This window comes from Etheostoma cragini, chromosome 2, assembly GCF_013103735.1.
Source record: "Etheostoma cragini isolate CJK2018 chromosome 2, CSU_Ecrag_1.0, whole genome shotgun sequence".
Classification (NCBI taxonomy): Eukaryota; Metazoa; Chordata; class Actinopteri; order Perciformes; family Percidae; genus Etheostoma; species Etheostoma cragini.
In genome coordinates this window covers 8,750,466-8,778,382 of record NC_048408.1, presented here as the reverse complement: position 1 = coordinate 8,778,382, position 27,917 = coordinate 8,750,466, and the positions used below count along the sequence as shown (strand labels likewise).

Genomic DNA, 27,917 nt, shown 5'->3' with positions numbered 1-27,917 from the left:
TTTACTTTGTAATTTGTATCGACATTTTATCAGCAGCATGACTCTCCACTCCATTGAGCACCGCTTCATTCACATCAGCCCTTACTGTGACTCTTCAAAGCTGCCGGTGTCCGCAGTGCGCATGTCCTCTGCCTCCTGCTATTGCTATAGCGGATGCTGCCTGCCGCTGGACGATGCTGGAGGAGGAGGTTCAGCTCCAGCAGCCCCACCCTTGCGCTACAGTGCGCAGTTTAAATGGTAAGGTTCTTAATTTGACGGGGGTCATTTGGACGGTTCGTTTTTGGATTACCACGTCAAGTCCGGCTGCTCCAGACCCTTACTTTCCAAACTCAAAGCTCCCCTGAACACACATTTCTTCACTTTGTGTAAGTATATCATTTTCCGTAGAGTGTCGTTTTACGAGTGTTGATGCTGTGGTAGTGCACTTGTCAACCCGCATCCCTCTCACAACTTGCTAAAGTTAACTTTTTTGAGAAGAAGAATGTACGGAGGTGTTTCCTGTATGTGTTCAAATGACAAATAAAAACTCTTAACATGGTGGTAGAAAACTTTATTTAATATAAATTTACTATTCCTATACTGGTATAAAACGGTATTTAGACAAATTATTAGCTTTATCTTATTAGCTTAGCTAAATGTTTTTGACAATTGTCTTCGTTTGCAATTTGCATCACTTCTTTGAAGCTAACTTACTCATTGAAGAAAATAAGACCATTTGGCACAGGCATGTGCTCAGGTCTACAGTAGCCTACATTATGCATTGAGATATTAATACTTTTCATTCGTACAGAGCTACATTTTAGTATTTAATCAAATGTATTAGACGGTAGACTGTTTGTAGGCTACTGTAAATCATTCATAGCAGCAGACTGCAGTAAAAAATGAGGAAGTGAAGGGAAGTTAGGTCTAAATGTAATTGGCACGACTCTAACAAATGGAGTTTCCTGTCTTCCAAATATGGTTATTTAAAGCTGCCTGTCAGTCAAACTGTGGAAACTGTGGTGGCTGAAGATGCAGACACAATAGTGAGAAGTCCTCCTGACAGTGTTCACACGCCACCAATGAAACCCATCAGTGATGGTTTGGAGTTTATTTAACATTTATGATAGTCTAGTTTCATTTAGTGTTAGTTGGTTTTCTCCACAGTTATGCACATTTATGACTTGTTCAGTGATATGCACATTAAACAACCTTTGTCTGTCTACATATGAAATGTTCATCAGCTTAAAGAAACACTAGCATCGCCCTCACTGACAAGGACTACCTAGAAAGCAGACTTCCAGGATTGCACATGATAGTTTGTTTCAGGCACAGATGCACACAGTGTGCCAAAATGAAGACGAGGAATGTGTGTGCTGTAACCTATGACTTATCATATTGCACCTATCATTTCATTGCATCTCTGAAAGAGAAGAAAGTTATGTACTGAGAAATTATTTGGTTTCCATATTTGTATTTAAATGGCCAGTGCTTCAGTCGCTGGCATATGCCTGAGGACTTGGGGACAAACCAAGTGTTGTCGTTAGCCTATTTAAGTCTTCATGATATAATTATTTTCATGCTGTAATCCTAATCATCATACACATGCATTATTAGGAGGATGATAACAGGAAGAATGTTTGTGAAACAGCCAAGAGAGGAAATGAGCACAATTATTCACAGGCCCTGCAGGTCACTCTCTTTCCCCCACAAATAGAAAAAGGTCACGTAGTCTCCTGGGTGACATTTTCACTTGTTTATTGTTATTTAAAATACAGATTAAAAAATGAAGATTTGTATTCGTTTTTTCTTCTCAGCCTTGGTGTGATGTGTTACATCATTTAAATAAATGTCGGCCAACATCCAATGACAGTAATGGATTAGATGATCTCAACAGAAATGTGATAATGCTTTGAGTTTATGCTTTGCTCAGAACGAAGCAGGTCAGTGAGATTGTGTTTTATAGTTCTTGTGTTGTGAGTGTAACTCTGAACACTTTAGCTATAATGGAGTGTGAGTAGTTCAGTCTCATGGCAAATTCTGCATATTGTGAGCCCTTGTCATACTTTACAGTCAGTCTGTATCCACCTGTCTTCATGTCAAAGGAAATTCAGACACCGGCTGAGTACAAAGCTGTGTTGACACAACAGAGAGAGAGAGAGAGAGAGAGAGAGAGAGAAAGAAAGCGAGGAGACTTTACAAAGGTGTTAAGCCACTGTAGTCAGGAAAGTTAAACGGCTTTAGGAGGAGGGCTTTGATTGGTTGCACATACTTTAGCACAGAGGGCGTGTCAGGAAACGTCTGTTTACTTTTATCTGCAGAAATAAGTGATCGTCAAAGCATCAGCTGGTCTTTTCCTTGTTTTCTCAGCTCACTTGACTTATCCACCTACTCTGCATTTTTTGACAAATAGGAAATGTCTGTCTGTGTTTCCAGTTAATATTTATGCTACATCTTTTAGAAGTTTCTGGGTAATTTGGTTTGGCTGGTCCCAGGGTTACATTTATAGGCTTTCTCAGGATGATCACTGTTTTTATTTACATGGTTCCCACTCAATTAAATGATGTGCCAGGCTCAATGTACAGAGGGTTGGAGAAGGGGTGAAGTAACAGCCTGAGGACATGAGTGACTTATTGTCTGTAATCCAGGTATCACTAAGTTTTCCACTCAGTAGCTCAAAGGCCAATCCAATTGGACACATCATAATATTGTTTAAAGATAGTATAAGACTCACTGGACCAAAAGTATTTGGTCACAAATTTGGATAAACAGTGTAGTGCAGAACATTGTGATATATTTGAAATATTTGCTACCAAGTTGTTCTTCTTTTCTTACTTAATTTTCACTGCAGGTACCTTTCCCAGACTGAGTCCCAGACACTTGTTCATAATTTAGCCACTGCCAGTATTTAAAACGGCATTTAAATATGAATGCCACTAGGGGCCCATATGAAGCATGCTTGTTAAAGCCCCGGGCCCCCCTCAGGCTTTCTGCCTTGCTGTTATCATTTTGAAGTAAACGACGAAGCCAGCAAGAGACATACTATTCCCTATATGGGCTTTGTTTGGGAGTTCACTTGCCTTGCTGTTTAGGTCTGCAGAAAAAGAGTCCTGCTCCAGAGAAGGGGCCCATATATGGTCATCACAGCACGAGACTGAAGACTCTTAGCCGAGACACAGGGAGAGCGAGAGAGAGAGAATGAGGGAGGGAGAGAGCAGATGGAGGGGTAAAGACACGGAAAACATGGGATGTTGTCAATTAAGCACTGAAACAGTGATTGAGTATGAGTAAATGCCAGTGAGCATTAACATTTGGGGGATATTTCAGATAAAGCTGCTGAGAAAATGTACTGGTCTTTCTAACCAAGTTAATTTGAATCAATTTCCCAGTCTCAATCTTTCTATCTAAATTGGGGAGGAGAGTTGTTTGTGCGTCTCCCTTGTGGCATATGTGAAAGTGTAGGGATGAGAGGGGGTGGAGGTCTGTGAGAGCGACTGAACTCTGGGACTCCCAAAAAGGATGAAACATGTCGACCGTTTACAATCACAGGCAGGAAGTTGCTTAGTAGCATGTGTCCCATAGCAAGAGACTCATCGCTTGCTGCAGTGTATAGTTAAGCATGTGCCCAAACTGTTGTCTTTTAACCCAGAGAGAAAAAAAGCATACGAGCTGAAGGGTTTGTATGATGTGTATTATAAAGTTTGAGTCGTGAAATGTTTCTCTAAACTTTTATTATAATTAATGCATCACTGCAATAAGAATATGTCCTGTAAAATCTTAGTGTTGTGTTGAAGCCTCATTCCTTGCTTTCTCATCTTTTTCCTTCCTGTTTGCTTTGTTCCCTCCCGCCTCTGTTCTTTCATACGTTAGTTACTTACTTCCTTCCAGTACTTACTTTTTCACTTTCCACCTCTCTTCCCTGTTTGCTTCCGTAATCTTTCACTCTTATCTAACGTCTAATCAAATGCTTCACTCCAACAGTTGGCCCTCCACCTAACCCCAAGATGTCTAAGAAGGCCCCAACCGAGGACGAGAAGTTTCTCTTTGTTGACAAAGACTTCCTGAACAGCCCCATGGCTCAAGCTGACTGGGCGGCCAAGAAGCTGGTGTGGATCCCATCGGAGAAACATGGCTTTGAGGCGGCCAGTATCAAGGAGGAGCACGGCGACGAGGTGCTGGTGGTGCTGGCTGACAATGGCAAGAAGGTGACAGTCAACAAGGATGACATCCAGAAGATGAACCCACCCAAGTTCAGCAAGGTGGAGGACATGGCTGAGCTCACCTGCCTGAACGAAGCCTCCGTGTTGCACAATATCCGCGAGAGGTACTTCTCTGGCCTTATCTATGTAAGTATACAGTAAAAACATGTGAATGTTCCCACAATTGTTCACTCACACCAACAATACGTTTTGTATCTATATATCTTTGAGGATTTTCTGATGAATTTATTGATTCCCTCTTATCCTAATTTCAACCAAAACCTAACATTAAGCCAAAAGGTTTATGCAAATACTGACCCTAAATAATAATTTTTACAGTGTTTAAATTTTTATTATTAGTGCTTTTTGTTAAAGTCCTCACAATGATAGAAATACAAGAACAAACATGTACAAACATTTCTCATACACGCTGATTTTCCTTGTGGTTCTTTCTTTTAGACATACTCCGGCCTGTTCTGCGTGGTGGTGAACCCTTATAAAATGCTGCCCATTTACTCAGAGAAGATCATTGACATGTACAAAGGGAAGAAACGACATGAAGTCCCCCCTCATATCTATTCCATCGCTGATAATGCCTACAGGAACATGATGCAAGGTGGGATGTTTCCTTTGCGCCTATCTCTTTGAGATATCTACCTTCTGGTCCTTTATAATTTTTGCAGTTTTCTTGTTCTAGTATCCCTGTGTTTGTAATCTTTGTTACTCCCACAATGCATAAACATGCAAATCACCTAAACTTGTATAAGCATTGTAATGAGCTTGTAACCTGTCCAGAGTAACCTTCTCAAAGTTCTTCCTGTTAATAATTTCAATTTATCAAATGAAATGCTTGCATGACATAGCACCATAAGAGCGGGTGTAACTCACTGACAGTTTTCACACCTAACCAAGCAAACTGTTAGCACTTGCAAGCTGCTGGCCTCATATGTTTTCTGTCAAATTAAAGTGTTACTGTAAGCTTTCAAAGAGCATAGTGTGGGTGATCTGTGTTATCAGCTGGCCTGTCAAAAGTTTTGTCTGAGCGATGACAGCTGGCAGCGTTTAGCTCTGTCATGTTGACAAAACTGTTAATGAAAACCACAAACAGGCCAACACTGTCAGGCTGATAAATGCAGAACTGTGTTTATTATTATGCACAGTTCAAAATCAACCTCATAGCTGCACTTGTCTGCTGTAAATTCATTTCAAAGTAACTTTGTTACAGATGGAGAAAAAAATAGTCTAGTTTAAATGGGTATTTTATGGCCAATTTGAGAGTCAGTGTCTTGTAGAGGTGCCAATAGTGGCCTTGGCAGAGTTGTGCTTACAGTAAATGGCTCTTGGTTAAGCCTGCAGATTTGAGAGCAGCTGGTTTCCCATAGAATCTGTTTCTTGAGCTTCCAGGGGGTCATGCCCACTGGACTTCATGTTGACGTGAGGATGTTCTCTCAGAGGAGTTGACATCTGGATTGAGAGATGGGTGGAGGGCAGTAAACATTTCCTGTTTTAGCAGCCTCCCCTTCCTCATTCAAATCTTCTTACTGTATTTTTCTCTCTCTCTTTTGGTCAGTGTGAATACCAAGGTTTTCCTTCTTGTGCAAGAAAGGAGAGTGTACAGTTCCCATTAAATGGGTTTGGGATCATACTTTTCTGCTTTGATGAGTTTCTCAATAAAACAGGATGTTTGGACGGGACTTACAGTAAAGTCAGGAGGTAATTGTTTGGGGCGCTCCAAAGAAAGTGGGATTATCTAGAATCTTCCAAAACCATACCATTTAATCTGTCAGGCTGCAAAGAGAGAAACGGATAAAACTGCTCACTTAGTCACTCAGTCAGGATGACAGGGAGGATTTGACCCAGGGACCCAGGGTCTTTTTCAATATATTGTATCAATATAACTTCATGATAGAGACAGCCCAGTTTCTACTAGCATTTTGAATATATATTACTAGTTCAAATACATTAATATATACTCTACTTTGTATATATTGTTGCTACTGACGTCAAGCATTTTAGCTACAACAGACAAGCTAAGCAAGTCCATTCAGATACAGTGCAAAAACTATCTTTTAAGCATTTCTTAGGTGGTCTCTTTAACTCAATGTCTCTGTATTTTAAGGTAATTGATTAACAGGTGCTAATAGTAGTTTGGAAGCTCCTAGAAATGAGTCATTGTGTAAAAAGAAGAAGCCTAAGAACCACAGCTGCAACAACATCCAGCTCTAATCTGTGGATAGATATACTTGAATTTTACGATTGTGTACAAATTGCTAAATTATTTTGGCATTGCCATTTTAAATATCCTAAATTGGTTTCAGATCTTGTATATGGTGGATTAATGCTTAATGCATTCTCTTACTTTAAGAATGCAACGGCCCCTTATATGTGTATGAGTTCCACCAGGCCGGTACACAGGAAATTATTGTATTCAGCTAATGTGTGTAAACACGATGTCACAAGTAAACGAGAAGGGGGAGGATTGATTGGTGTTTGTGTGGGTGTTTGGTTACACTTCTTCAGCTCGTCCCTGCAGAAGAATCTATAAAGCTGCATCTGACCAGACCATTTTCAGGCTATGGGAGAATCCCTCACTTTCTACCACCCAAAAAACCATGTGCACATGAAAAAGGTTGTGTTTTGATTTGCTGCATTCATTTTAGATTTGACAAATCAAATGTCTGCATCGGCTCATGATATATGAAATGACAATTGGTGTTTCAGATCGTGGACAGCCCATCCAAGTCAGCAGCAAAAGCAATTACAGCACTGTCAGTTAATAACTACAAAATAAGTCAATCTTTAAACATAACTTTTAAGATGTGACTTTATACTGTATATGCCTGATATTTTAACATAAAAGCATGATTATTTCACTGGTGTGCCTTAGGCTGGCCAAAATAAAAGGCCACTCTAAAATGTGCAGTTTTAATGTATTTGGGGGGGTCAAAAAACACTCAGTATGTGGTGTTATGGTTAGGGTTAGGCTAATCTGTGAAGGGAACACCTCTCCAAAGTGCCAGATTCTGTCGAATGTAAGCATTTGCCCACTCAAGCCGGTTACGACAACAAACTGCAGTCAGGTCGAAAGAGAGAGAGAGAGAGAGAGAGAGAGAGAGAGAGAGAGGGATGAACCCTAACCCTAACCATAAAACCAGATACTGAGTGGTTACTGACAATATTTGACATATAGCCTAGGGGTAGGGGTTGGTAGCCTATAAACATATAGGTTGCATTCATCAATTTGTTCAGGATAAGATGATAATTGTTAAAAGAATCTTTGGGGGGTTAATATTGAATCCAACCTGTTGTTAACAGGGAAGCTTGCTTTTGAGTATACTGAAGAATAGCAAAATGTAAGAACTGTAAAGCTTCAGGATAGCCTTAGATTAAATGCTTTCAATAAGCCTTTGCACAGAAGAATCCTCAACGATCAAAAGGTTAAGACTAAATCAACACATCTATGAATCCGTTTTGAGCCTTTATTTAAAAAACACTGTGGCTGGCAGGAAGTTGTTTTTGTTGATATATTAGTGGGATTGCCCATGAAGTAGTGAATAATGATGCAGGATGTCTACACTGAGTGTTGTGGTCTGAGCATTTCCCATGTTAGTGTGGAAGTGGTGCATAGCTTCAGCAAATCCAGATAGCTCGCCTAAGCTTTGAGACATTCTTCTTACAATCTTGGCTGAGATCCCATTCTTCTGAAATTGTGCCTCAGTCTTTGATGTCCGGGAGATAAAAATGTGAAATTCTCGCAGGGTGTTTGCTGTCCCTTTTAAATGTTTCACTGCAGCATACGACTAATGTGCTGTTCCTCTGTGCTCCCAGTGTATTTGTGTTTGACAGACAAGCGTGAAGACATTGACATTCTCATGAAGTCAGATTTGGAGTTTTACATAACCTAAACAAATTATTGTCATAAAAATATTCTTAATATTTGTCTCTATTCCTTGATCCTCTTGCCAGGACTGAGGTTGTTTTTGGATGTTTTTCAAAAGCTCACGACTTTGGCCACCTCTCTCTCTCTCTCTCTCTCTCTCTCTCTGCCTTAATTAGGAAGTGCAGGCTGCATTTTGTGCGTGTGTGTGTGCAATGGAACCATTGGAACAGCAGCCAAAATCCAGTCAAAACGGAGAAACAGCATCTGTGCTAGTTTACAGTTCAGGGCATGCTGTGCACTAACACACAGTGATAAATCACAGTATGAAAATAATGACGCTCCACATGAATGATGCTCTTCACTGTATTAGATATTGTGTCTTTTCCCCGCCTCGTATCATTTGTGCAGTAAAGCTCTCAGGTGTCATTTACTAATAGGTTTCATGATGATAACCAGCAAAGTTATCTTTTCTCTCAGTAGTACTCCCTGTACTCCCACCGGAGTGGTTTGTATTGAAGGATACAGTTACAAAAAAGCCTTACATGGACTGTATTTCTCCCAGTAGTATTTTTGGAGACGGTATAATGACTCAATGCTCAGCACATTCAGAATTGATTTTAATGGTTAATACTCACTTTACTAATAAAGTATTTGTGAGAGTTACATGTTTCTTTAGGCATGGGGAGCCTTTTTTAAACTACACAGTCTCCTTTAAGCCTTGAATTGAGTCCCAGCCAGTGTCTTATGTTTAACACTAGATTGATCTTTATTCCCGGAGAAAGGCTTGTGGTTCACATGTGATAGTTTACTGAGCTATACTGAGAAGAAACTGAGAATGAAATAGTTATCATGCTTGTACATAATATTAAAGATACATATGCCTTTATAAGTGATCTGGACACTTACTGTATATTTGTGAATAAATTGCCATGAAACTTGTCTAACACTATAAATCTTCTTTGTCTCTACAGATCGTGAGGACCAGTCCATTCTCTGCACGTAAGTAAAAATATGTCACCTCCAAACTCAACTTCGTTGTCTTTCCTTAAACTTTTTCCTAGACGTCACAGAGATGCCAGAAGAAAGGCTGCTTGTATATCTGTGTGTATATGTGGAAGAACAATTATATAATGCTTGTGTAAACACAGAGTTAAACAAATGAGATGCTCTGGTCCCACCCTGCTTTAACCAGCAAGAAGTCATTCATAATATTACTGATATTTTTGAATATGTTGCCGGCTGGATGCAGAGTGATTTAGTTTGTTAGACAAGGTTTCAGTAAAATGTGTTGTGTTCAAATGGAGCCAAACTGGAAGAGCATTAATGCGTCCCGGAGGGCTGCGGCCTCGCTCTCTTCTCCCAGACCCTCGGTCAGGAAGTTTGCCCTGCGTGCTGATGGGAGATCCAGATTAGCTCTGCAAATGTTTGGGCTCATTTTTGTTTGTTTATTTTATTCAAATAATTATTGAGAATTTTGACATCCATTGGACATTCAGGGACAAACAATCTTAATCTTTGGATTGGCGTAAATTTTACTTTTAATTCATGGGAAAAAAAGTTAATAATTAATTAGTTTGTTTCAAAATTCCCTGTTTTAGTGGCCTAATAGGCTTTGCGTATGAGTGTGTGCCCACGTCATGATTTTGTGTATTCCCTATTTTTTTAGGAGTTATTTCCCAGAGTAGTTTTGAGTAAACAGTAGCACCTTTGCTGCTCAGCATCCAGAGGTACCATTAAAGGAAATGAAAGGAAGGGCTCAGCCCCCTCTAGGCTCTCTCTACTCTAAATTTACAGATGCCAGGATGCTGCAAATTCTTTGATCCCATCAACCCATTTCCTCAACTATCAAGCTTTCTTTATCAGAGGAAAACATTGGAAAACTTTGGTAGTATTTATCCCTGTCCGTGTGCAAGGAAGGAAGGTCAGTGTTTAGTTCTGGTGAACATGAAGATGTTCATGCATATGTGAGAAAAGTAACATGAAGCACTATTAAAAAAAACAGTTGGAAAGTGATGAACTGGAAGTGATATGATACGATAAAGATGAAATACAAACTCTGCCTTCTCTGTGAAACTCTAGTCAGATTCAAACAGATTTCAGTTTAAGCTACAGCTGGTCTCAGCTTCGACGGGCTTTAGGAGCCATATATGGGAGAAATGTTTCTGGTCCTGTACATGGAATGTCACGTATGGCATTCTTCTCCTGCATGTGTGTTCACACATGTGTTTAATCACACTGTATGTTCGTTCTCAATATTGTTTTTTACAACAATCCGTCATACAAGCCTAGCATGAAGTATTTGTTAATGTGTTGTCATGGGAGACCTGTGTACATTTAATTTTAGTGGTCAAGATGGCGGAAAAGCTGTTATAATGATCATTATAGGTGGGAAATAATGAAAGAAAATTCAGAGCAGGGCATATTTCGGCATTGTAACAGCAACATAACAGCTACTAAAAAATACACTTTCAATCTGTTATAACAACTTCTTCCTAAATAATTAATTATCTGATAAGATTTATGAGAAGTTTGCTGCGTATGTGTGAACTCAATTTGTTCCTTGAAACTATTTTAACTCCATTATGTATCATGCATACATTGTGTAGTCTGGAAATGCTAGCAGAGATTGTATTCCTCAGATTCTTCCACACAGGAGCAAGAACTTGTCATGGGAAATAGCTGAGAGCCTGCTAAATCCATTCTTGAGATGTTGACATTTCATCTGAGCAGGGTCACCAGTTTCCTGGTCTAAAAGCCATTCTGTGTGTGTGTGTGTGTGTGTGTGTGTGTGTGTGTGTGTGTGTGTGTGCGCACATGCATACAGTGGACTGATGAAATAGACATAGTGGCCCTAAAGTGGCAAGATGTTGCTGAAGAGTGCAGATTCAAAGCTTTTTCTGACCCTGCTGATGACTTGAATGCATCATATTATTAATGGTGGGCTCCCCTTATTGTAGCAACACTGTGGGGATTTCCTATCCTCAGAAGTCTGAGAAGTGTTTGTGCTGTCTGTGCTATTGTTCGCAACGGTTAATCATAGAACACTCCTCATTTTTTAAAATGTTTTATCATTCATTCTTTAAATATTTAATATTTACAAGTGGAAAAGCTAAAATTAGAAAAAAAAAAATAAGAACACATCTCAATATTAGCAATATGTTACCTCTGTATGATATAATCCATTGAATCTTTTCAAATAATCAAAGGAAACCTGTACTTACTGATGGTAAGCAGGAGGTGCAGTTTAATAGACCATCTGGAGGAAAAACTCCCATCACAATTTATTCTGTACTAACAGCTGCCTACATTAGGAGGCTAGATGTTGTATGTCCTTAACAAACCTGAACAGGACAGAGTAATTGGATTCCCCAAAGGGCTGCCAAGCCCTAACACAGGGAGCATCCCACGCCTTTTATGGCCCCGTGGCTCAGGATGTGTCTGTTTGTTGGCCTGCTGGCTGGTGGCTCTGGTATCATTCAACTTGGTCTTCCTACGTATCCAGGATCATTTTCTGTTATTGCTTCTGTTTGTTGGTTCAAGTTATAAAATGTCTTTTATAGCATAGTACACCTTTAACTGTTAGGTGTCTGACTAGTTTGAGGGTATATGTCATATAGGGTAACCATTATATGGTATCTTCTAGTTATATACAAACTAATTTGGTTGCTATGAATTTTTCAGGCCTTTAGTTTGGGGCTGCTAACAGACTATGCTATTCCTTTTTTTCAAGGAATATATAAACATTTTGTGAGATAAACTTATTCCCTTTTCTTGCAGAGAGTTAGATGAGAAGAGCACCCTGATAGCTTTGCTTACCATAAAGACTAAAAACCTAGCCTATGGCTTTAGCCTGACAGTTAAAGCTGCATACCACTTTTGTTGCACATCATACACCCCTCCACCAAGATTCTTGTCTATCTCTACACTTTTTGCTATCAAATAAAGGAAGAAATGCCAAGAGAAATAATCTTTTAAAAACAGCCAGGCTAGCTGTTTTCCCCCTTGGTTGTAACTATTTCTTTAAAACTCTAAAATAAGTGAAAAGAGTTAGTTAAACAATAATTAAAGTTATCTTAAATAGGTATGGATATGAACGTGATAGTTGGTAAGGATCTGGGCACACAGGGATCAGTGTGTAGTAAGCCTTTGGAACAATAACATTATGCTTTGAGTCAGACTCAGACATGCGGTTATCTCTGCCGCACATGATTGCAATTCAATTAAACTGGGTTATTGAACTGTGAACAGAGTACCTGTCAGTCCTGCTTATCTTCTAATTCTCTCTCATTCCCTCTCACTATCTCCCATCTGCATCTTTTAATCCCCTCCTCACTTTTTTCTCTGTAGTGGAGAGTCCGGTGCTGGAAAGACGGAGAACACCAAGAAGGTCATCCAGTATCTGGCTGTCGTGGCCTCCTCACATAAAGGCAAGAAGGACAGCAGTGCTGTAAGTATCTGTGTGAAAAGAGACCATGTTGAATTCAAAGTTAGGATCTGTCAGCCAGTTCCCTCACTCTTCAACATGTAGGAAACTGCCCAGTTTAATCCTGTATATCGCCATTTCCCTCCAAATAGCAACAATCAGGATCACAGTTTGCCTACGTGAGTAAAGGGGAATGCCTGGAGTGTGTTTTTGTGTGTATTGTTTGTGTGTGCTCTTCTTTAGGGTAGAAAAATGCATGAAGAAAGTGTCACTGAGTTACCCAAAACTATTGTTGTCTGTTTGTATAGATTGTTACTACACCAAGGGTCAAGATCCTAAATCTTACTGTTAGACTTAAGTTAGTAGGTGTTTACCTTAACATTTGTCATCTCTGTGTCTTATTTGACAACAGTTGATTTAGACTGCATGACCATCCTCATAGTACTGTCTCGCAGTCACTTTTGAAATCTGCCAAATGTTCAGTGAAGGACATGTAGTGTTTCGTACTCCTGAACTGGTTTATCATGTTGAGTTATGTGTCCTCCATTTTCTTATGAACACCCTTTCACTGCCAGTGGAGATGAGCTTGGAGCTTCCCTGGCAGTGACAGGGTCTCTCACAGATCAACGAGCACAGTGTGAGCATGCCCATGTCCTGTTCTGATCTATTAAGCACCGACTTCCCCACCCTTCCTCTCCGTTCCCACCCCTCCTCCTTATCCTCTCACCTGCCATTTGACCCGCGGTGCGCTGTTGGTGATTTTTTAACACTTCAGGATGAGCAAGATGGCGTCCAGGGCTCCTGGCTAGACATTGATGGTTTGTGGTTTTGCTCTGGCGTTGGTGTGGGTATCGGAAGGATTTATTTGTGGGACAAAGCAGTGTTTTCCTTTCGCCATTGACCCCCCTCAGCCTCAGGGTACAGTGTAGCTAGGACTCCTATGGACCTAGGGACCTAGCTCAAACAGAAATAGCGTTGGGTCTATTTCTTTTCTCTGCTCTCACCTTCTCTCTTCCTCAGGCACTATTTTGACTCAGCCAACTGCTCATTAGCTATGTGCTTGAGCGTTTTATTTAAACAGTGTCTTAAAAACAATCCTTCCCATCAGCTTTCTTTTGCTTTCTTGCCATTTTGCTTTGCTCTATTTCTCTTTTCTCTCCTTTCTTTTCCCCAGTGCCTTAAATGAACAAGACCCTCCTCTCTGCTCTGCCAGCTCTGAACTGCACCTCTTCAGCTGGTCTGTATCTTCCCTGTTTTTCCTTAAACATTTAAAAAATATTGACTTTTATTGACTCTAATAGACTTTTTTTGAGAAATGACTGCCTTGTTTTTTAAATGTACCATCTAGAATAATAACTCAAAATCAAACTCAGTGAAGTTAGTACAGGTCTGAACATGGTCATCATTAAGCTTCATTGTTCTCATCTCACCACCGCCATTTTTTAACCACAATATTAACACAAGTCATGCCGCTCTCCTCTTAATGGCTGTAGCTCATTTACAGGGTAGCTGAAGAGGTTGTTTGTAAGCGAGAATATTTAAGGTAGAGATCTACAGCACCTGACCTTGATGCTAGGCCGACACGGACCCCTTTGATCAGGTGGATTAGCTGGATGCAGAGTGACGGGGTGACTGCCTCATTTACTGACCATCACCCAGCCCAACCCACCAGTCCGCATGCTCTGCAGTCACGCTGGAAGCAGATCGCAACTCCAGAAGGCTGTTTGTGAATCTAAAGCATTTTAGTTTTTTGACACATTGAATGCAAATCCTTTGGCAGGATTCATGAAAGGTTTTGTCATGTTAACAATATTCGGATGCTTCGTCTGACACATCATATGTTACTCTTCCATCTTTCTCCCTATTTCCACATCAACAACAGCAGCTTCTCCTCATTTTAACCCTTTCTCTCAAAACTGATGCAGATGTATTTAGGCCATGTGTCTGTGCAACAGAATTTACTGAATAAAGTCATAGAGGATTCTTGTGGAATTATATTGTCATATTACAGCTTCTTACAGATTTCCAGCAGTTTTATTGCTCACTAAGGATTTGAGTTATATTTTGAGCCAGTCAAGTCCTTCATCTTGTCATTAACACATCAGTAATAATTCTCTGTCAAACCTTCCCCAACCCATATCCACCCTGAACCATTTCATCCCCACCAATCACCACCCACTGCACCCCACCTCCAGCAACCAATCAGTACATTTTAGTTGTGTTTCTGTTTACCACTGTTGTCACTAGGGGGAGCTGGAGAAGCAGCTTCTGCAGGCCAATCCCATCCTGGAGGCTTTCGGAAATGCAAAGACCATCAAAAATGACAACTCGTCCCGATTTGTGAGTTTGTTATTTTCAGAAGTAGTTTTATGTTTTGTTTCTGATGTAATTCTTAAGAGCATGTTATGTCGGTCACAGCATTTCATCCTGTAACGTCTTCCTTCCTTTTCTTTCTCACAGGGTAAATTCATCCGTATTAATTTTGATGTGACTGGCTACATCGTTGGGGCCAACATTGAGACTTGTATCCTGTCTATTTTTCTTGCTCTGAGAAAACATACTTAAATAGGGCAAATGCCCATTTGTTCAATTCAAAGGCCTTAAGAAGGATCTCACATTTAGGATCATTCAGTATTACTTCTAATCCAAGATGTGATTTTTTTTGCTTCTTTTGGCTTCTGAATTTTGTTTGACATTTACAAGACTATCTAAGGCCCTTATAAAATGTGTTTAAAGATATGTAATTTAGATATGTTATTCCAAGTTGTTAACAAACCCAATTAAAATTAGATTATTATTTTTATCTGTATTTTTTATTGTATTATTAGACAAAAAATGGCATTACACATAGTTCCTAACATCGGGGCTAAACACAGGTTTATTCGCTGAAACCTCCTCAGTGCTGAATTTATTCTTTAACAGCTGAAATTCTTAGACCTGCTGGAGAAGTCTCGTTGTATCAGACAAGCAAAGACAGAAAGAGCTTTTCACATCTTCTACTACATGATTGCTGGTGCCCAGGGCAAACTGCGTGGTGAGTCAAAACATGCTGCTTTTCTCCCTTCCATGAAGTCAGTAAAATAACAACCTGCTGAACAGTTACTGGAGATTAATTGACCAAATGTAGTACATCGTCACTGTCAAATTCACAGGAGGTTAATCAGTCATTCACAAACGGCTTAACGTTTTATGTGTTTTTTTCCAGAGGAGCTTCTTCTGGAGCCCTTTGGTAATTACCGCTTCCTGAGCGCGGGTCATGTTCAGCTTCCCGGCGCATCAGACGATGAGATGTATGAAGAGACCATGGAGGCTATGAACATCATGGGCCTCACCGAAGAGGAGAGAATCGGTAACAGCAATAACTCTGATCTTAACTTGGCGAGGCCACTGCTGTTTCTCTTTGATGCTAACTGTCATGTTTCTGTGTTTCAGATATCTTGAAAGTGTGCTCCACAGTCATGCAGCTGGGTAACATTGAGTTCAAGAAAGAGAGGAATCAGGAGCAGGCCACTATGCCAGACAACACAGGTCAGACACCACAACTTTTCTCCATTAGAAACATGTTACCTTGTGGTAATTTTACCAATTTCACAAACTACAATATAACATTCACATCAAGTCATTTTAATTACAGCAGTGAAAGAAATTAACAGTACAAAAAAGCATTATTGTGTTAAGTGTACCTACATATTTTTTCATTAGCGGCACAGAAGGTGTGTCACCTGCAGGGCATCAATGTGACAGACTTTACCCGTGCCATCCTCACCCCTCGAATCAAAGTGGGCAGAGAGGTGGTGCAGAAGGCACAGACTAAAGAGCAGGTACTACATAAAGTGAACATAAGTGCCATGTAACCAAATGAGCAATAAAACAAACACCACATATGGATATTTTCTGTTTATGTGTATTTGTTAGGCTGACTTTGCCGTTGAAGCCCTGGCTAAAGCTGTGTTTGAGCGACTGTTCCGCTGGATCCTGGGCCGAGTCAACAAGGCCCTGGACAAGACCAAACGCCAGGGAGCCTCCTTCCTGGGAATCCTTGACATCGCAGGCTTTGAGATCTTTGAGGTATGGACATGGAACAAATGAGCTGTTGTGTAGCTTATAAAAACACACAGACATTTTCATGTATTATATGTTTCTTTAGTCCCATTTTTTGGTTGTTGCAGGACAACTCCTTTGAGCAGCTGTGCATCAACTACACCAATGAGAAGTTGCAGCAGCTCTTCAACCACACCATGTTCATCCTGGAGCAGGAGGAGTACCAGAGGGAAGGCATCGAATGGAACTTCATTGACTTTGGCCTCGACCTCCAGCCCTGCATTGAGCTCATCGAGAGGCCGGTGAGTGGTCTTGAGACAATAAAAACCCAATGCTATTTAAATCCACATCATTCATCTGGTTCTCCTGTCTGGCACAGATATTTTGTGATTTAGTATGATGTTTCTTAGTTGAAATATTCATCAAACGTAATCCTATTCACTGAATATTATCCGCAGAACAACCCTCCAGGCGTCCTGGCCCTGCTGGATGAAGAGTGCTGGTTCCCCAAAGCCACAGATGTCTCCTTTGTGGAGAAACTCATGAACACACAAGGGAACCATGTGAAATTTGCCAAACCTAAACAACTCAAAGACAAGACAGAGTTTTCTCTTTTCCATTATGCTGGGAGGGTGAGTATAGGCGGAATGTATAATACAAGAAAACCATGATATGGTTGCCCCCTGTAGAAGGCATACATTTCTCATACTCTGTTGTTGAGTTATAACATGATTGAAAACAATTTTGCTTTGATGATTTCTGGTATGTTGTTTCAGTGAAGCTGAATACATTGATGTTGCTTTGTTTATAGGTGGACTATAATGCCACAGCCTGGTTGACAAAGAACATGGACCCTCTTAATGACAACGTCACAGCGCTGCTCAACAACTCCTCCAGCCAGTTTGTGCAAGACCTCTGGAAAGATGGTGAGATGTCTGGCTTTGCTGGTTTGGCCAAACATAGCTTGTGTGTGTATGTGTGTGTGTGTGTGCGAGTGTGTGTGTGTGTGTGTGAGTGTGTGTGTGTGTGTGTGTGTGTGTGTGTGTTAACATGTTAACATACTAAATTAAAGAATTAAAGATGCCAGTGCAGTGATACTGATGAATTTTGATTATGGATAATTAACACTGCAGCTGTACTTACATTTGGATTCTCTCATTTAGTTGAAACATTTGCACAGAAGTTGAAACACATATAAGCTTAAATTTCAAACCAAACCCATTAAATCCAGCACGCTTGAACCGTTTTCTGTTGAGTGAATACAGTATTGTGTCTTCACAATAACATAATGATGTGTTGTCTATTTCAGCGGACAGAGTGGTGGGTCTTGACACAATAGCCAAGATGACAGACAGCTCGATGCCGAGCGCCTCAAAGACCAAGAAGGGAATGTTCCGCACGGTGGGACAGCTGTACAAGGAGTCTCTGGCCAAACTTATGACCACACTGCACAACACCCAGCCCAACTTTGTCAGATGCATCATTCCCAACCACGAGAAAAGGGTAAAGAAAAGTACAATGACAATATCACTAGTAACTAATTGTAAAGCATATATTCTATTTTACACAGTGAAGAAAAACTCAGCATCTTAGATGGTGAAATAAGGAAACAAACAGTCTGTTTGCCCAGTCATATTGTTGAAGAGTAGGGCAACAGCTGTCACCTGTCTGAATGTGTTGGCCTCTGTGGTCTATTGCTGATCTGTCCTCAGATCACTTTCCGGCTCCCTGTAACCCTAAAGGATAACAAGTTCAGATGTGTATATTTAAAAAAATAATAATAACAATTAAATCCAGCCCTTTCTTCTATTGCCGCATGCCACAATCAAACTGATATTTGTGTTTATTTTTTGTTTTTATCTACAGTGTATAAATTTAATATTGAGTGATATATGTGTATTTTCTTTATAAAACCCAATGCAATGAGATTAAAATCCTATTCCACTCAGGCTGGGAAGCTGGACGCTCAACTGGTCCTGGAGCAGCTGAGGTGTAACGGTGTGTTGGAGGGGATCAGAATCTGCCGACAAGGGTTTCCCAACAGAATCGTCTTCCAGGAGTTCCGCCAGCGGTCAGTTGGCTCTGAGGAGACTCACAGCCTTATAAAGTGTTACAAGACTTTATTATATTTCTGTAAACCTTTCTCGCAGTACAAAGCATCTCTCTTTCTCTTTACTGTCTCATAGTTATGAGATCCTGGCTGCTAACGCTATCCCCAAAGGTTTCATGGATGGAAAACAAGCCTGCTGCCTCATGGTAAAAATACAAGATCAAAATTCCTGAAATTTACATTAATTCAGAAGGTTTTATACCTTGTGTGAGCATCCTTTTTCTTACTGATCTCCTGTCTGTGTAGATCAAGCATCTGGACTTGGACCCCAACCTGTACAGGATTGGACAGAGTAAGATCTTCTTCCGCACAGGAGTGCTGGCCCAGCTGGAGGAGGAGAGGGATCTGAAGATCACTGTGGTCATCATCGCTTTCCAGGCCCAGGCTAGAGGCTTCCTGGCCAGAAAGTATGAATACACAAGCCTCCCCTCACATCCTTCACCCTCTAATAAATTGTTCTGTCTGTGTTACGCTGTTCACAAGTTAGGTATATTTTATGATGTTTAATCTTTTCAACGGTATTTTTGCACTTTTTATTTAACAGCAGAAAGAGGTTTTTATAACGTTTTTGTAGTATTTAGCTGTAAATTAGGAACATGTTGCTTTATAATCCACATGATATATTTCTTTAACTCATGTATTTTTAAAGGGCATTTGCCAAGAGGCAACAGCAACTCACAGCCATGAAAGTGATCCAGAGGAACTGTGCTGCCTACCTCAAACTAAGGAACTGGCAGTGGTGGAGGCTCTTCACAAAGGTCAGTTCATCATTTTGCAAAATAATGCAACACAATCACTACTTTATTTTGAATAAAGTGGTAGAATGAAATCTTCATGCACTTTTGTAAATTACATACTTAGCTTTATATTTCCCTTCTATCTTTTTTAAATGTGATGACGCCCATCTTTCTGAACCACAGGTCAAGCCTCTGCTGCAAGTGACCCGACAGGAGGAGGAGATGGGTCTGAAGGAGGAAGAGCTGACGAGAGCTAAAGAAGTTGCTTTAAAGTTTGAATCTGAGCTGAAGGAAATCTCATTGAAACATGCATCGGTAAAGGATGAAATCTGCACCAATGACATAAACACATTTCTAAAAGTTATTTTGCCGTCAGTGGATATGTCACAGCCATTTAAAACTGTGTCAAATACAAATTTTATGTAGTTCTTCGGTGTTTACATTTTTACATAAGTGAAACCAAGCCAGTTAGAATAGGCTCCTGGTAAAGGTCTGCTTAGAATCTGCTGACAATAAACCCCATTTTATCTGGTCTGTCTGCCTCAGGTTTTGGAGGAGAGGAACGCCCTGCAGGAGCAGCTTCAAGCTGAGACAGAGCTGTATGCTGAGGCTGAGGAGATGAGGGTTCGTCTGGGGGCGAAGAAGCAGGAGTTGGAAGAGATCCTCCATGAGATGGAGGCAAGACTGGATGAAGAGGAAGAACGTGCTCAGGCGCTGTTAGTGGAGAAGAAGAAGATGCAACAGCAGATGCAGGTATACACATCTGTTTCTTGTTCATAAGTGATTTTTTTCTGTAGCTGTTGTATCGATGAGGAGCTTCAGGCTCAATTACAGTATGTATGTGATAACTTGAGGAAATAGCAGCAGAAACTGATGCTGGAGTATTCTTTTTGTAGGAATTGGAGGAACATTTGGAGGAGGAAGAAGATGCCCGTCAAAAGCTGCAGCTGGAAAAGGTCACCTGTGAGGGGAAGGTAAAAAAGCTGGAAGATGACATCTTAGTAATGGAGGACCAGAACAACAAGCTTCTGAAGGTATGTATGGACAAACCTTATATCGGTCAGTCACAATAATAGTTACCGCATCAAAAAGGAGAAAGAGGATTTGGGCAAATAGATAACTACTACTACTACTCTGTGTTCTGTAGGAGAGGAAGCTGATGGAGGAGAGGATTGCTGACTTTAGTTCCAACCTGGCAGAGGAAGAGGAGAAGTCAAAGAATCTCACAAAGCTCAAAAATAAACATGAGTCCATGATCTCTGAACTAGAGGGTAATCATCTGTTATGGACTGGCATGCAATAATATCCTCAAAACCATTATGTCACACAGAGTCAAAAAAACTATTTTACTTACTGTTATCTCTCTGCTGTACTTATAGTACGTTTGAAAAAGGAAGAGAAGGGTCGACAGGAGCTGGATAAGGCTAAGCGTAAGTTGGAAGCAGAGTCAAATGACATGCAAGAGCAGATAGCCGACCTGCATGCCCAGATCGCAGACCTCAAAGCCCAGCTGGCAAAGAAGGAGGAGGAGTTACAGAACGCCTTGGCCAGGTGATGTCCTGAGAAGTAACCGTTTACAGATGGTATTTTCAATATACCTGAATCCTTAAAGCCCATTAACTCAAAATATCTGATTGAGGCAGAGTAGCCCCTCAGTAATACCACATTGACTTTTAACTTCATTGAGGTTTCATTTTGATCATGCTTACATACAGTATATCCCCCTCGATGCACTCTTCTTCCTCTCAGGTTAGAAGATGAAACAGCTCAGAAGAACAACGCTCTGAAGAAGATCCGAGAGCTGGAAGGACACATCTCCGACCTGCAAGAGGACCTGGACTCTGAGCGGGCAGCTAGGAACAAAGCAGAAAAGATCAAACGGGACCTCGGGGAGGAGCTGGAGGCCCTCAAGTCTGAGTTAGAGGACACCTTAGACACCACTGCCACACAGCAGGAGCTAAGGTCAGCCATACCAACACTGACATATGCAAATCTAACAAGATGAAGTTATTACACATGTGTGGGAAACAAAACACAATACGTACACCACGGCAAGAATTTAAATATTGCCTTATTCTTAGAATGCTTGTGTACAATAGAGGTGTAAGACATAATTGATAGCTCATATTAGTAAAATAAACAAACATCTGCATGATCCATCCATCTAGGGCCAAACGTGAGCAGGAGGTGAACCTGCTAAAGAAAGCCATCGATGATGAGAACCGGACCCATGAGGCCCAGATACAGGAGATGAGACAGAAGAACACCCAGGTTGTGGAGGAGCTCACAGAGCAGCTGGAGCAGTCCAAACGAGTAGGCCTGCATCATTTCATACAGAGTTTTAAACAACCAGGTGTCACACACAATAAACAGGTTATTGATCTCATATTTTCCCTCTTCTGCTCAGGTGAAATCAAACCTGGAGAAAGCTAAACAAGCTCTGGAGAAGGAGACATCGGAACTAACCATGGAGGTGCGCTCGCTCACCCAGGCCAAACAAGATGGGGAGAACAAGAGGAAGAAGTTGGAAGGTCAGGTGACAGATCTGCAGTCACGCTTCACCGACAGCGAGAAGCAGAAGGCCGAGCTGGGAGAGCGCTGCTCTAAGATCACGGTAAATGACTTTCATTAGTTATATCAGTAGTGTACATAAAAAAGTGTGCATTTTTTAAAAGCTACCATACTGATATGCTGAAAGGTAATGTCCCCGAAAACTAATTTTTGCTTCCATCCAGGTTGAACTGGAGAGTGTGACAAATCTACTAAATGAAGCAGAGGGTAAGAACATCAAACTGAGCAAAGATGTTTGCAGCCTTACCTCCCAACTGCAAGACTCACAGGTAACTGGACTTTTAGCAGAAGTGTTTGTGCTGAAACAACATCTACATGTTACCTTTAATGTGACAATTGAATACACTACATAATGCTTACTGACAATAGGTCACAATTAAAGTATTGACATTTGACTTGGTGTGCTGCTACAGGAACTGCTGGCTGAGGAGACGCGTCAGAAACTGCAGTTCTCCACAAAGCTGAGGCAAGCGGAAGACGACAAGAATAGCTTGCAGGAGCAGCTTGAAGAGGAGATGGAGGCTAAGAGAAACACAGAGAGACATGTGTCCACCCTCAACATCCAGGTCAGAGGTCAAACAAGGGGTTGCTAATCCATAGGTTCATCAATAAAAATCATAAAGAAAGTACTATGGAAAGAAAATAAGTTGGACATTAAAGAGAGATTTCAGTGTTGTACGTGAGATGCAAGTGGGAGGTCTTTAGACTTTAGTGTGGACACTGGAGGATGAACAAAGCCTTAAAACAAGAGGTAGACTTTATTGTCTTGATTTGTGCCTTAACACAGCCGTCTTCACTCCACAGTTGTCAGATTCAAAGAAGAAGCTAGACGAAATGACTGGAAACATCGAGCTGCTGGAAGAAGGTAAGAAGCGTCTGCAGAGAGACTTGGAGGCAGCAAACACCCAGTTTGAGGAGAAGGCCTCTGCTTTTGACAAGTTGGAGAAGACCAAAAACCGTCTGCAGCAGGAGCTAGAGGACACGCTGATGGACCTGGACAACCAGAGACAGAATGTGTCCAACCTGGAGAAGAAGCAGAAAAAGTTTGACCAGGTCAGTTAAATCATAAAACCAGTAACGCCAAGATAACTGCGGGAACAATACTACTCACATAATAATACTAATTAATTACACATTGCAACCTTAAAATTGACTATAATTACTGTTACCTAAAAAAGTAATTGGCACTATTAGTTTATTAGTAAATTACATTACTTTAGCATTACACCCTAGAACGTTATCAATAGTTTCCTTCTTCTCTGGTCTCTAGATGCTGGCAGAGGAAAAGAGTATCTCCAGTAAATATGCTGATGAAAGAGACCGAGCTGAAGCTGAGGCCAGAGAGAAGGAGACCAAGGCTCTGTCCCTGGCCAGAGCTCTGGAAGAGGCCCAGGGTTCAAGAGAGGAGCTGGAAAGAGCCAACAAGGCCCTGAGGATGGAGATGGAGGACCTGATCAGCTCCAAGGATGATGTGGGGAAAAACGTTAGTGCTCATCACTCAATCCTTGAATGAGAAATGAGAATGCAGAATGAGAAACAGCCCATGGTTCGAGTGGTCTCATTTCTTTATGGTATTTACACCTTAATATAGTAGTTAATTTAGCTATGTATTGATGGCAGGTCCACGAGCTGGAGAAATCCAAACGCGGACTGGAGGCCCAGGTGGAAGAGATGAAGACCCAGCTGGAGGAGCTGGAGGACGAGCTGCAGGCGGCTGAGGATGCCAAGCTGCGTCTGGAGGTCAACATGCAGGCGCTGAAGGCCCAGTTCGAGAGAGACATCCAGGGACGAGATGAGATGGGAGAGGAGAAGAAGAGACAGCTTGTCAAGCAGGTAAAGAAAAATATATTGTCCTTCAAATAAAAAGTATGTGATCTGATCCACCATCAGGGAATGTCACAGCAATTGCATTGATGCATTCTGACTGCAGGTCCGCGAGCTGGAGACAGAGTTGGAGGATGAACGTAAGCAGAGGGCCCTGGCGGCAGCAGCCAAGAAGAAGTTGGAGACAGACATGAAAGATATGGAGGGACAGATCGAGACGACCAGTAAGGGACGGGATGAGGCCATCAAACAGCTCCGGAAGCTCCAGGTGAGAGTGAGAGGATGGATGAATGAAGAGGCAGGTTGTCTTAACGCTGCAATTTGATTAAGGATTTTATTAAATCTGATTTTAGATGCACAGATAAGATGCTTTTATAACTTTCCTCTTTTTTGTGTTTACATGCAGAGTATTTCATTAACAGGCAGGTCAACGCTCTGGCTGCTACTGTAGTGTAATAATACCTGGTAAATAAATCCCATTGTGATGCTCATCTCATTGCTCTTCCTATTGTTGTTTCTCTTCCTCCCACCAGGCCCAGATGAAGGACTACCAGAGGGAGTTGGACGACGCCCGCGCTGCAAGAGAGGAGGTGCTGACTACTGCAAAGGAGAGTGAGAAGAAGGCCAAGGGTCTAGAGGCAGAGCTCATGCAGCTACAGGAGGTAACACATTATATTCCAAACAAGGCAGCAAATTGTTAGAGGGCAGAGGCTTGAAAGAAAGAAGTCATCTGTGATATGTTCCTAGGATCTGGCTGCAGCTGAAAGGGCGCGGAAGCAGGCGGAGGCCGAAAGAGACGAGCTGTCTGATGAGCTGACCAGCAACTCCTCTGGAAAGTGGGTGGAGATTTCCCTTTGCTTTGCTGTTGCTTTGTCTGTGGAATGAACGCAGAAGACAAGCGGTGGTTACATTTGTTTTCTGCTGTGCTCCTTGTGTGCAGGTCAGCCTTGGCAGATGAGAAACGACGTCTGGAAGCTAAGATCTCCCAGCTAGAGGAGGAGCTGGAGGAAGAGCAGAGCAACATGGAGATCCTCAACGACAGGCTGAGGAAGAGCACACAGCAGGTGGCCAGACAGCAGCGGCTACTTGAGTCATTAAAGGGCTCTAAAAGATGCAGAAGTCTCATCCTTCTCTTTGCATGCATTCCCTCCACAGGTGGATCAGCTGAACATCGAGCTACAGACGGAGCGCACCACCTCCCAGAAGAACGAGAGTGCTCGGCAGCAGATGGAGCGCCAGAATAAGGAGCTGAAGGCCAAGCTGCAGGAGATGGAAAACCAGGTCAAGTCCAAGTTCAAGTCCTCCATCTCGGCTTTGGAGGCTAAAGTGGCAATGCTGGAGGAGCAGCTGGAGCAGGAGAACAGGTCAGGGACAGAGGGATCAGAATATGTCTGATGAAATTGTTTTATTAAATGGTTTCATATTACAGTAATGACATAACACCATGGCCAAAGGACGTCCTTAAAACTGAGATGATTATTGTGTCCTAACACACTTTAATATTCATGGTTCACTTAGAACAAACAGTGCTTTCCAGTTCCATTATTACAGTTATTGTTTCTTTTTTTCACCTGAGGCTGTTTATTTACATTTGTTTCAGTTATACTCGAGATCTTCTCTGAACTCGTTTGTCCTCTCTCAGGGAGAAGCAGTTATCTGCGAAGAGTATGCGCCAGAAGGACAAGAAGCTCAAGGACCTTTTGATTCAGGTGGAAGACGAAAGGAAACAGGCAGAGCAGTACAAAGACCAGGTACGATCACTTAACATGCTTAAATACAAGTCTGTACACTTTTGTGTGTCCATATTTGGGACTGGATGGATATTTGGACTCCAGTGCAGAGGGATGGTCAGTTGGGATGGGCTATCAAAACAGTACCAAGTGCATGTTTCCTCTGTTGGCTCACCAGGCGGAAAAGTCAAATACCCGCATGAAGCAGCTGAAGCGGCAGCTAGAGGAGTCGGAGGAGGAGTCTCAGCGCGCTACAGCCGCCCGCAGGAAGCTGCAGCGGGAGCTGGATGAAGCCACCGAGGCCAGCGACACCATGAGCCGTGAGATCAACTCTCTCAAGAGCAAACTCAGGTAGGACAAAGTGACAAAGAGTCGTTCTTTCTTCTTTGATTGGCGGAGTTTTTTCTGTTCCTTTATATGTCTGTGTATGAATAAAATTGCATATTGTACATATTTGTACACTAAATTAAACAGTAGTAGTTACCTGTTTTCAGGTCAGCTACATTTAAGTGCTAAAGAGCACATTGTCACTACTGTTGTCTTTCAAGGGTTCATTCAAATTTTAGTAGAATTTAGAGATTAGTTTAGTGGCCTTACTGAGCAGAAGCCAAACAATGGTGTTCATCTCTATTCCAGAGGCAACCCTGAACCCAAGGAGTAACACAGCAGGTACCTCTGCACCTAATAGTTACGCCATCGTCACCATTTCTCATTAACTTACCATAACTTTTCATTCCCCCATGCACACTCTTAATGCTATCATTTCTTTCCATGAGCCTAACTGAGAGAAATATGGTTCATCAGCTACCATTATTTCCTTAGAAAAATTAAAATATTAGGTAGACGGTGAGCTTTCCATGACACCAACTTGGGGCCATGTTTTTCTCAGTGCTTGGTTTAATTGCCATAAACCAAACTCATTTTCCTGAGCCAGGAGTCAAATGAGTTAAAAAAAAATAACCAGCGTGCTTACCCTGTAACCAAAGCACAACCTACATTCTGTTTCATCAACACCCCAACTGGTTTCAGACAAACCTTAACCAGCTTGGAAACTGTCACATAACCACTTCTCTCACTCTTGGGATATGTTTCTGTTTGTATCTCTGTTTCGTGTCTATTTCTGTGGCATTTTAGGCGTGGCAATGAGCCCTCCTTTGGCAGCACAACTCGGCGTGTGGGCGGAGGTCGAAGGGTGGTCGATGATGCCTCAGAGGAGGAGGCCGACTCCCAAAGCGACTTCAATGGAACCAAGTCTGCAGAGTGAGGACGTCAGTTAACCAGAAATCAGATTTACCTACCAGGGCACAATCTGCCACTTTAACAGAGAATAACTTCCAAGCCTGTTATGCTATCAAGTTCTTCTATATCACTTCAACATATATATTTTCTCCAACTTCAAATAGTGTACTGATCTATTGTCTTGTTTCAGAGCACCTTTTCTTGGCACACAATAATCAGAAGGACTTGATATCAACTAGAGGAGTTGTTTTGATTGCTCTGCTGATGTGTGATTTGTTGTTCCTTTTATTTTTTAAGTTACACTGTTTGTAGCGCACTGAATGACTGATCCCTTCTTACGCAAGGTTTGGTACACAAACATAGGTGCCTCTAATTACCACGCCAAGCTGCCAGCAAAGCCTCGGGTCTCCACAATAAATCTCCACAACTTAATGCAGAGACATCATGTAAATCTTTGGATCTGTAACTATTACCAGCGACTGTCGTCCTGTTGCCTGTGACTGCTGTTAAGTGTTTCAGAGCAGCACTGAAGTGGATTAGATATGTGGAAAGATGTTTCTATACATTGTCTGCATCCAGTCCGTGCTGCTCTTTGTACCCCAGAAAACAAATATTTAGCTGTTAATTTTCTAAAGACACCGTTTAAATATGCACCTTTTTTGTGCCCGATTTATTTTTTATTACTTTTTAGGTTTTAAGTCAGATAAGGTTTAGCGTTGCCTTAACTATAACATCACAAGCCAGATGTCAGTATTTGGCATCTTAACTTTCTCCCATCCTTCACTAGATTTACTGTATGTGTTCAATAAGCCCTGATCACCTTGAACCAACTCATTCGATCATGTTTTATGTAATCAACTGATGTTTACATGACACTAATCATATCTATTAAATGTTGAACCACCTGCACAAGAAATAAATAAAAAACAAAAACATTGATTTTCTCCTTTTAATGTTTCCGTCTTGGTCAGTAACTTCAAAGGTCATCAGAACATTGTTCTCATCTGTTTAGTTCAATAGAAAAACAACTGCAAACCAACAGGATAAAAGTTAGATTACCTCAGGCACATACAGTTTAAAAGTCCAAATACAGAAGCAGTTGCAGAGGTGCTGTATACAAACAGCCAGTACACAGTGGTCGTGGATTACAATTACAGTTAGCTCATGTTAGTTCAAGGAAGGTA

General features: G+C 41.4%; 1 protein-coding gene across 3 annotated transcripts; it reads left to right on the top strand.

The window, feature by feature from the left end:
* Positions 1 to 116: 116 nt before the first annotated feature.
* Positions 117 to 27,683, top strand: myh11a (myosin, heavy chain 11a, smooth muscle). Of its 3 annotated transcripts, none has more exons than XM_034892101.1 (42): positions 117 to 365; positions 3,961 to 4,325; positions 4,638 to 4,794; positions 9,030 to 9,057; positions 12,406 to 12,505; positions 12,634 to 12,660; positions 14,729 to 14,821; positions 14,942 to 15,005; positions 15,417 to 15,515; positions 15,687 to 15,830; positions 15,914 to 16,009; positions 16,184 to 16,302; positions 16,397 to 16,549; positions 16,651 to 16,824; positions 16,981 to 17,154; positions 17,334 to 17,448; positions 17,832 to 18,025; positions 18,472 to 18,593; positions 18,709 to 18,778; positions 18,879 to 19,039; positions 19,282 to 19,390; positions 19,553 to 19,684; positions 19,916 to 20,122; positions 20,266 to 20,403; positions 20,517 to 20,640; positions 20,749 to 20,920; positions 21,119 to 21,331; positions 21,538 to 21,682; positions 21,777 to 21,983; positions 22,105 to 22,209; positions 22,354 to 22,506; positions 22,745 to 22,993; positions 23,211 to 23,423; positions 23,561 to 23,773; positions 23,871 to 24,032; positions 24,298 to 24,426; positions 24,512 to 24,600; positions 24,705 to 24,828; positions 24,920 to 25,128; positions 25,407 to 25,515; positions 25,673 to 25,845; positions 26,629 to 27,683. In XM_034892101.1, the coding sequence occupies exons 2-42, from the start codon at positions 3,984 to 3,986 to the stop codon at positions 26,756 to 26,758; spliced, it is 5,937 nt and encodes a 1,978-aa protein (XP_034747992.1). In that variant the 5' UTR covers positions 117 to 365; positions 3,961 to 3,983; the 3' UTR covers positions 26,759 to 27,683. The 3 variants fall into 3 exon arrangements, with proteins under 3 accessions (XP_034747992.1, XP_034748000.1, XP_034747986.1); XM_034892109.1 differs by lacking the exon at positions 117 to 365 and adding an exon at positions 26,131 to 26,163; XM_034892095.1 differs by lacking the exons at positions 117 to 365; positions 12,634 to 12,660.
* Positions 27,684 to 27,917: the final 234 nt, after the last annotated feature.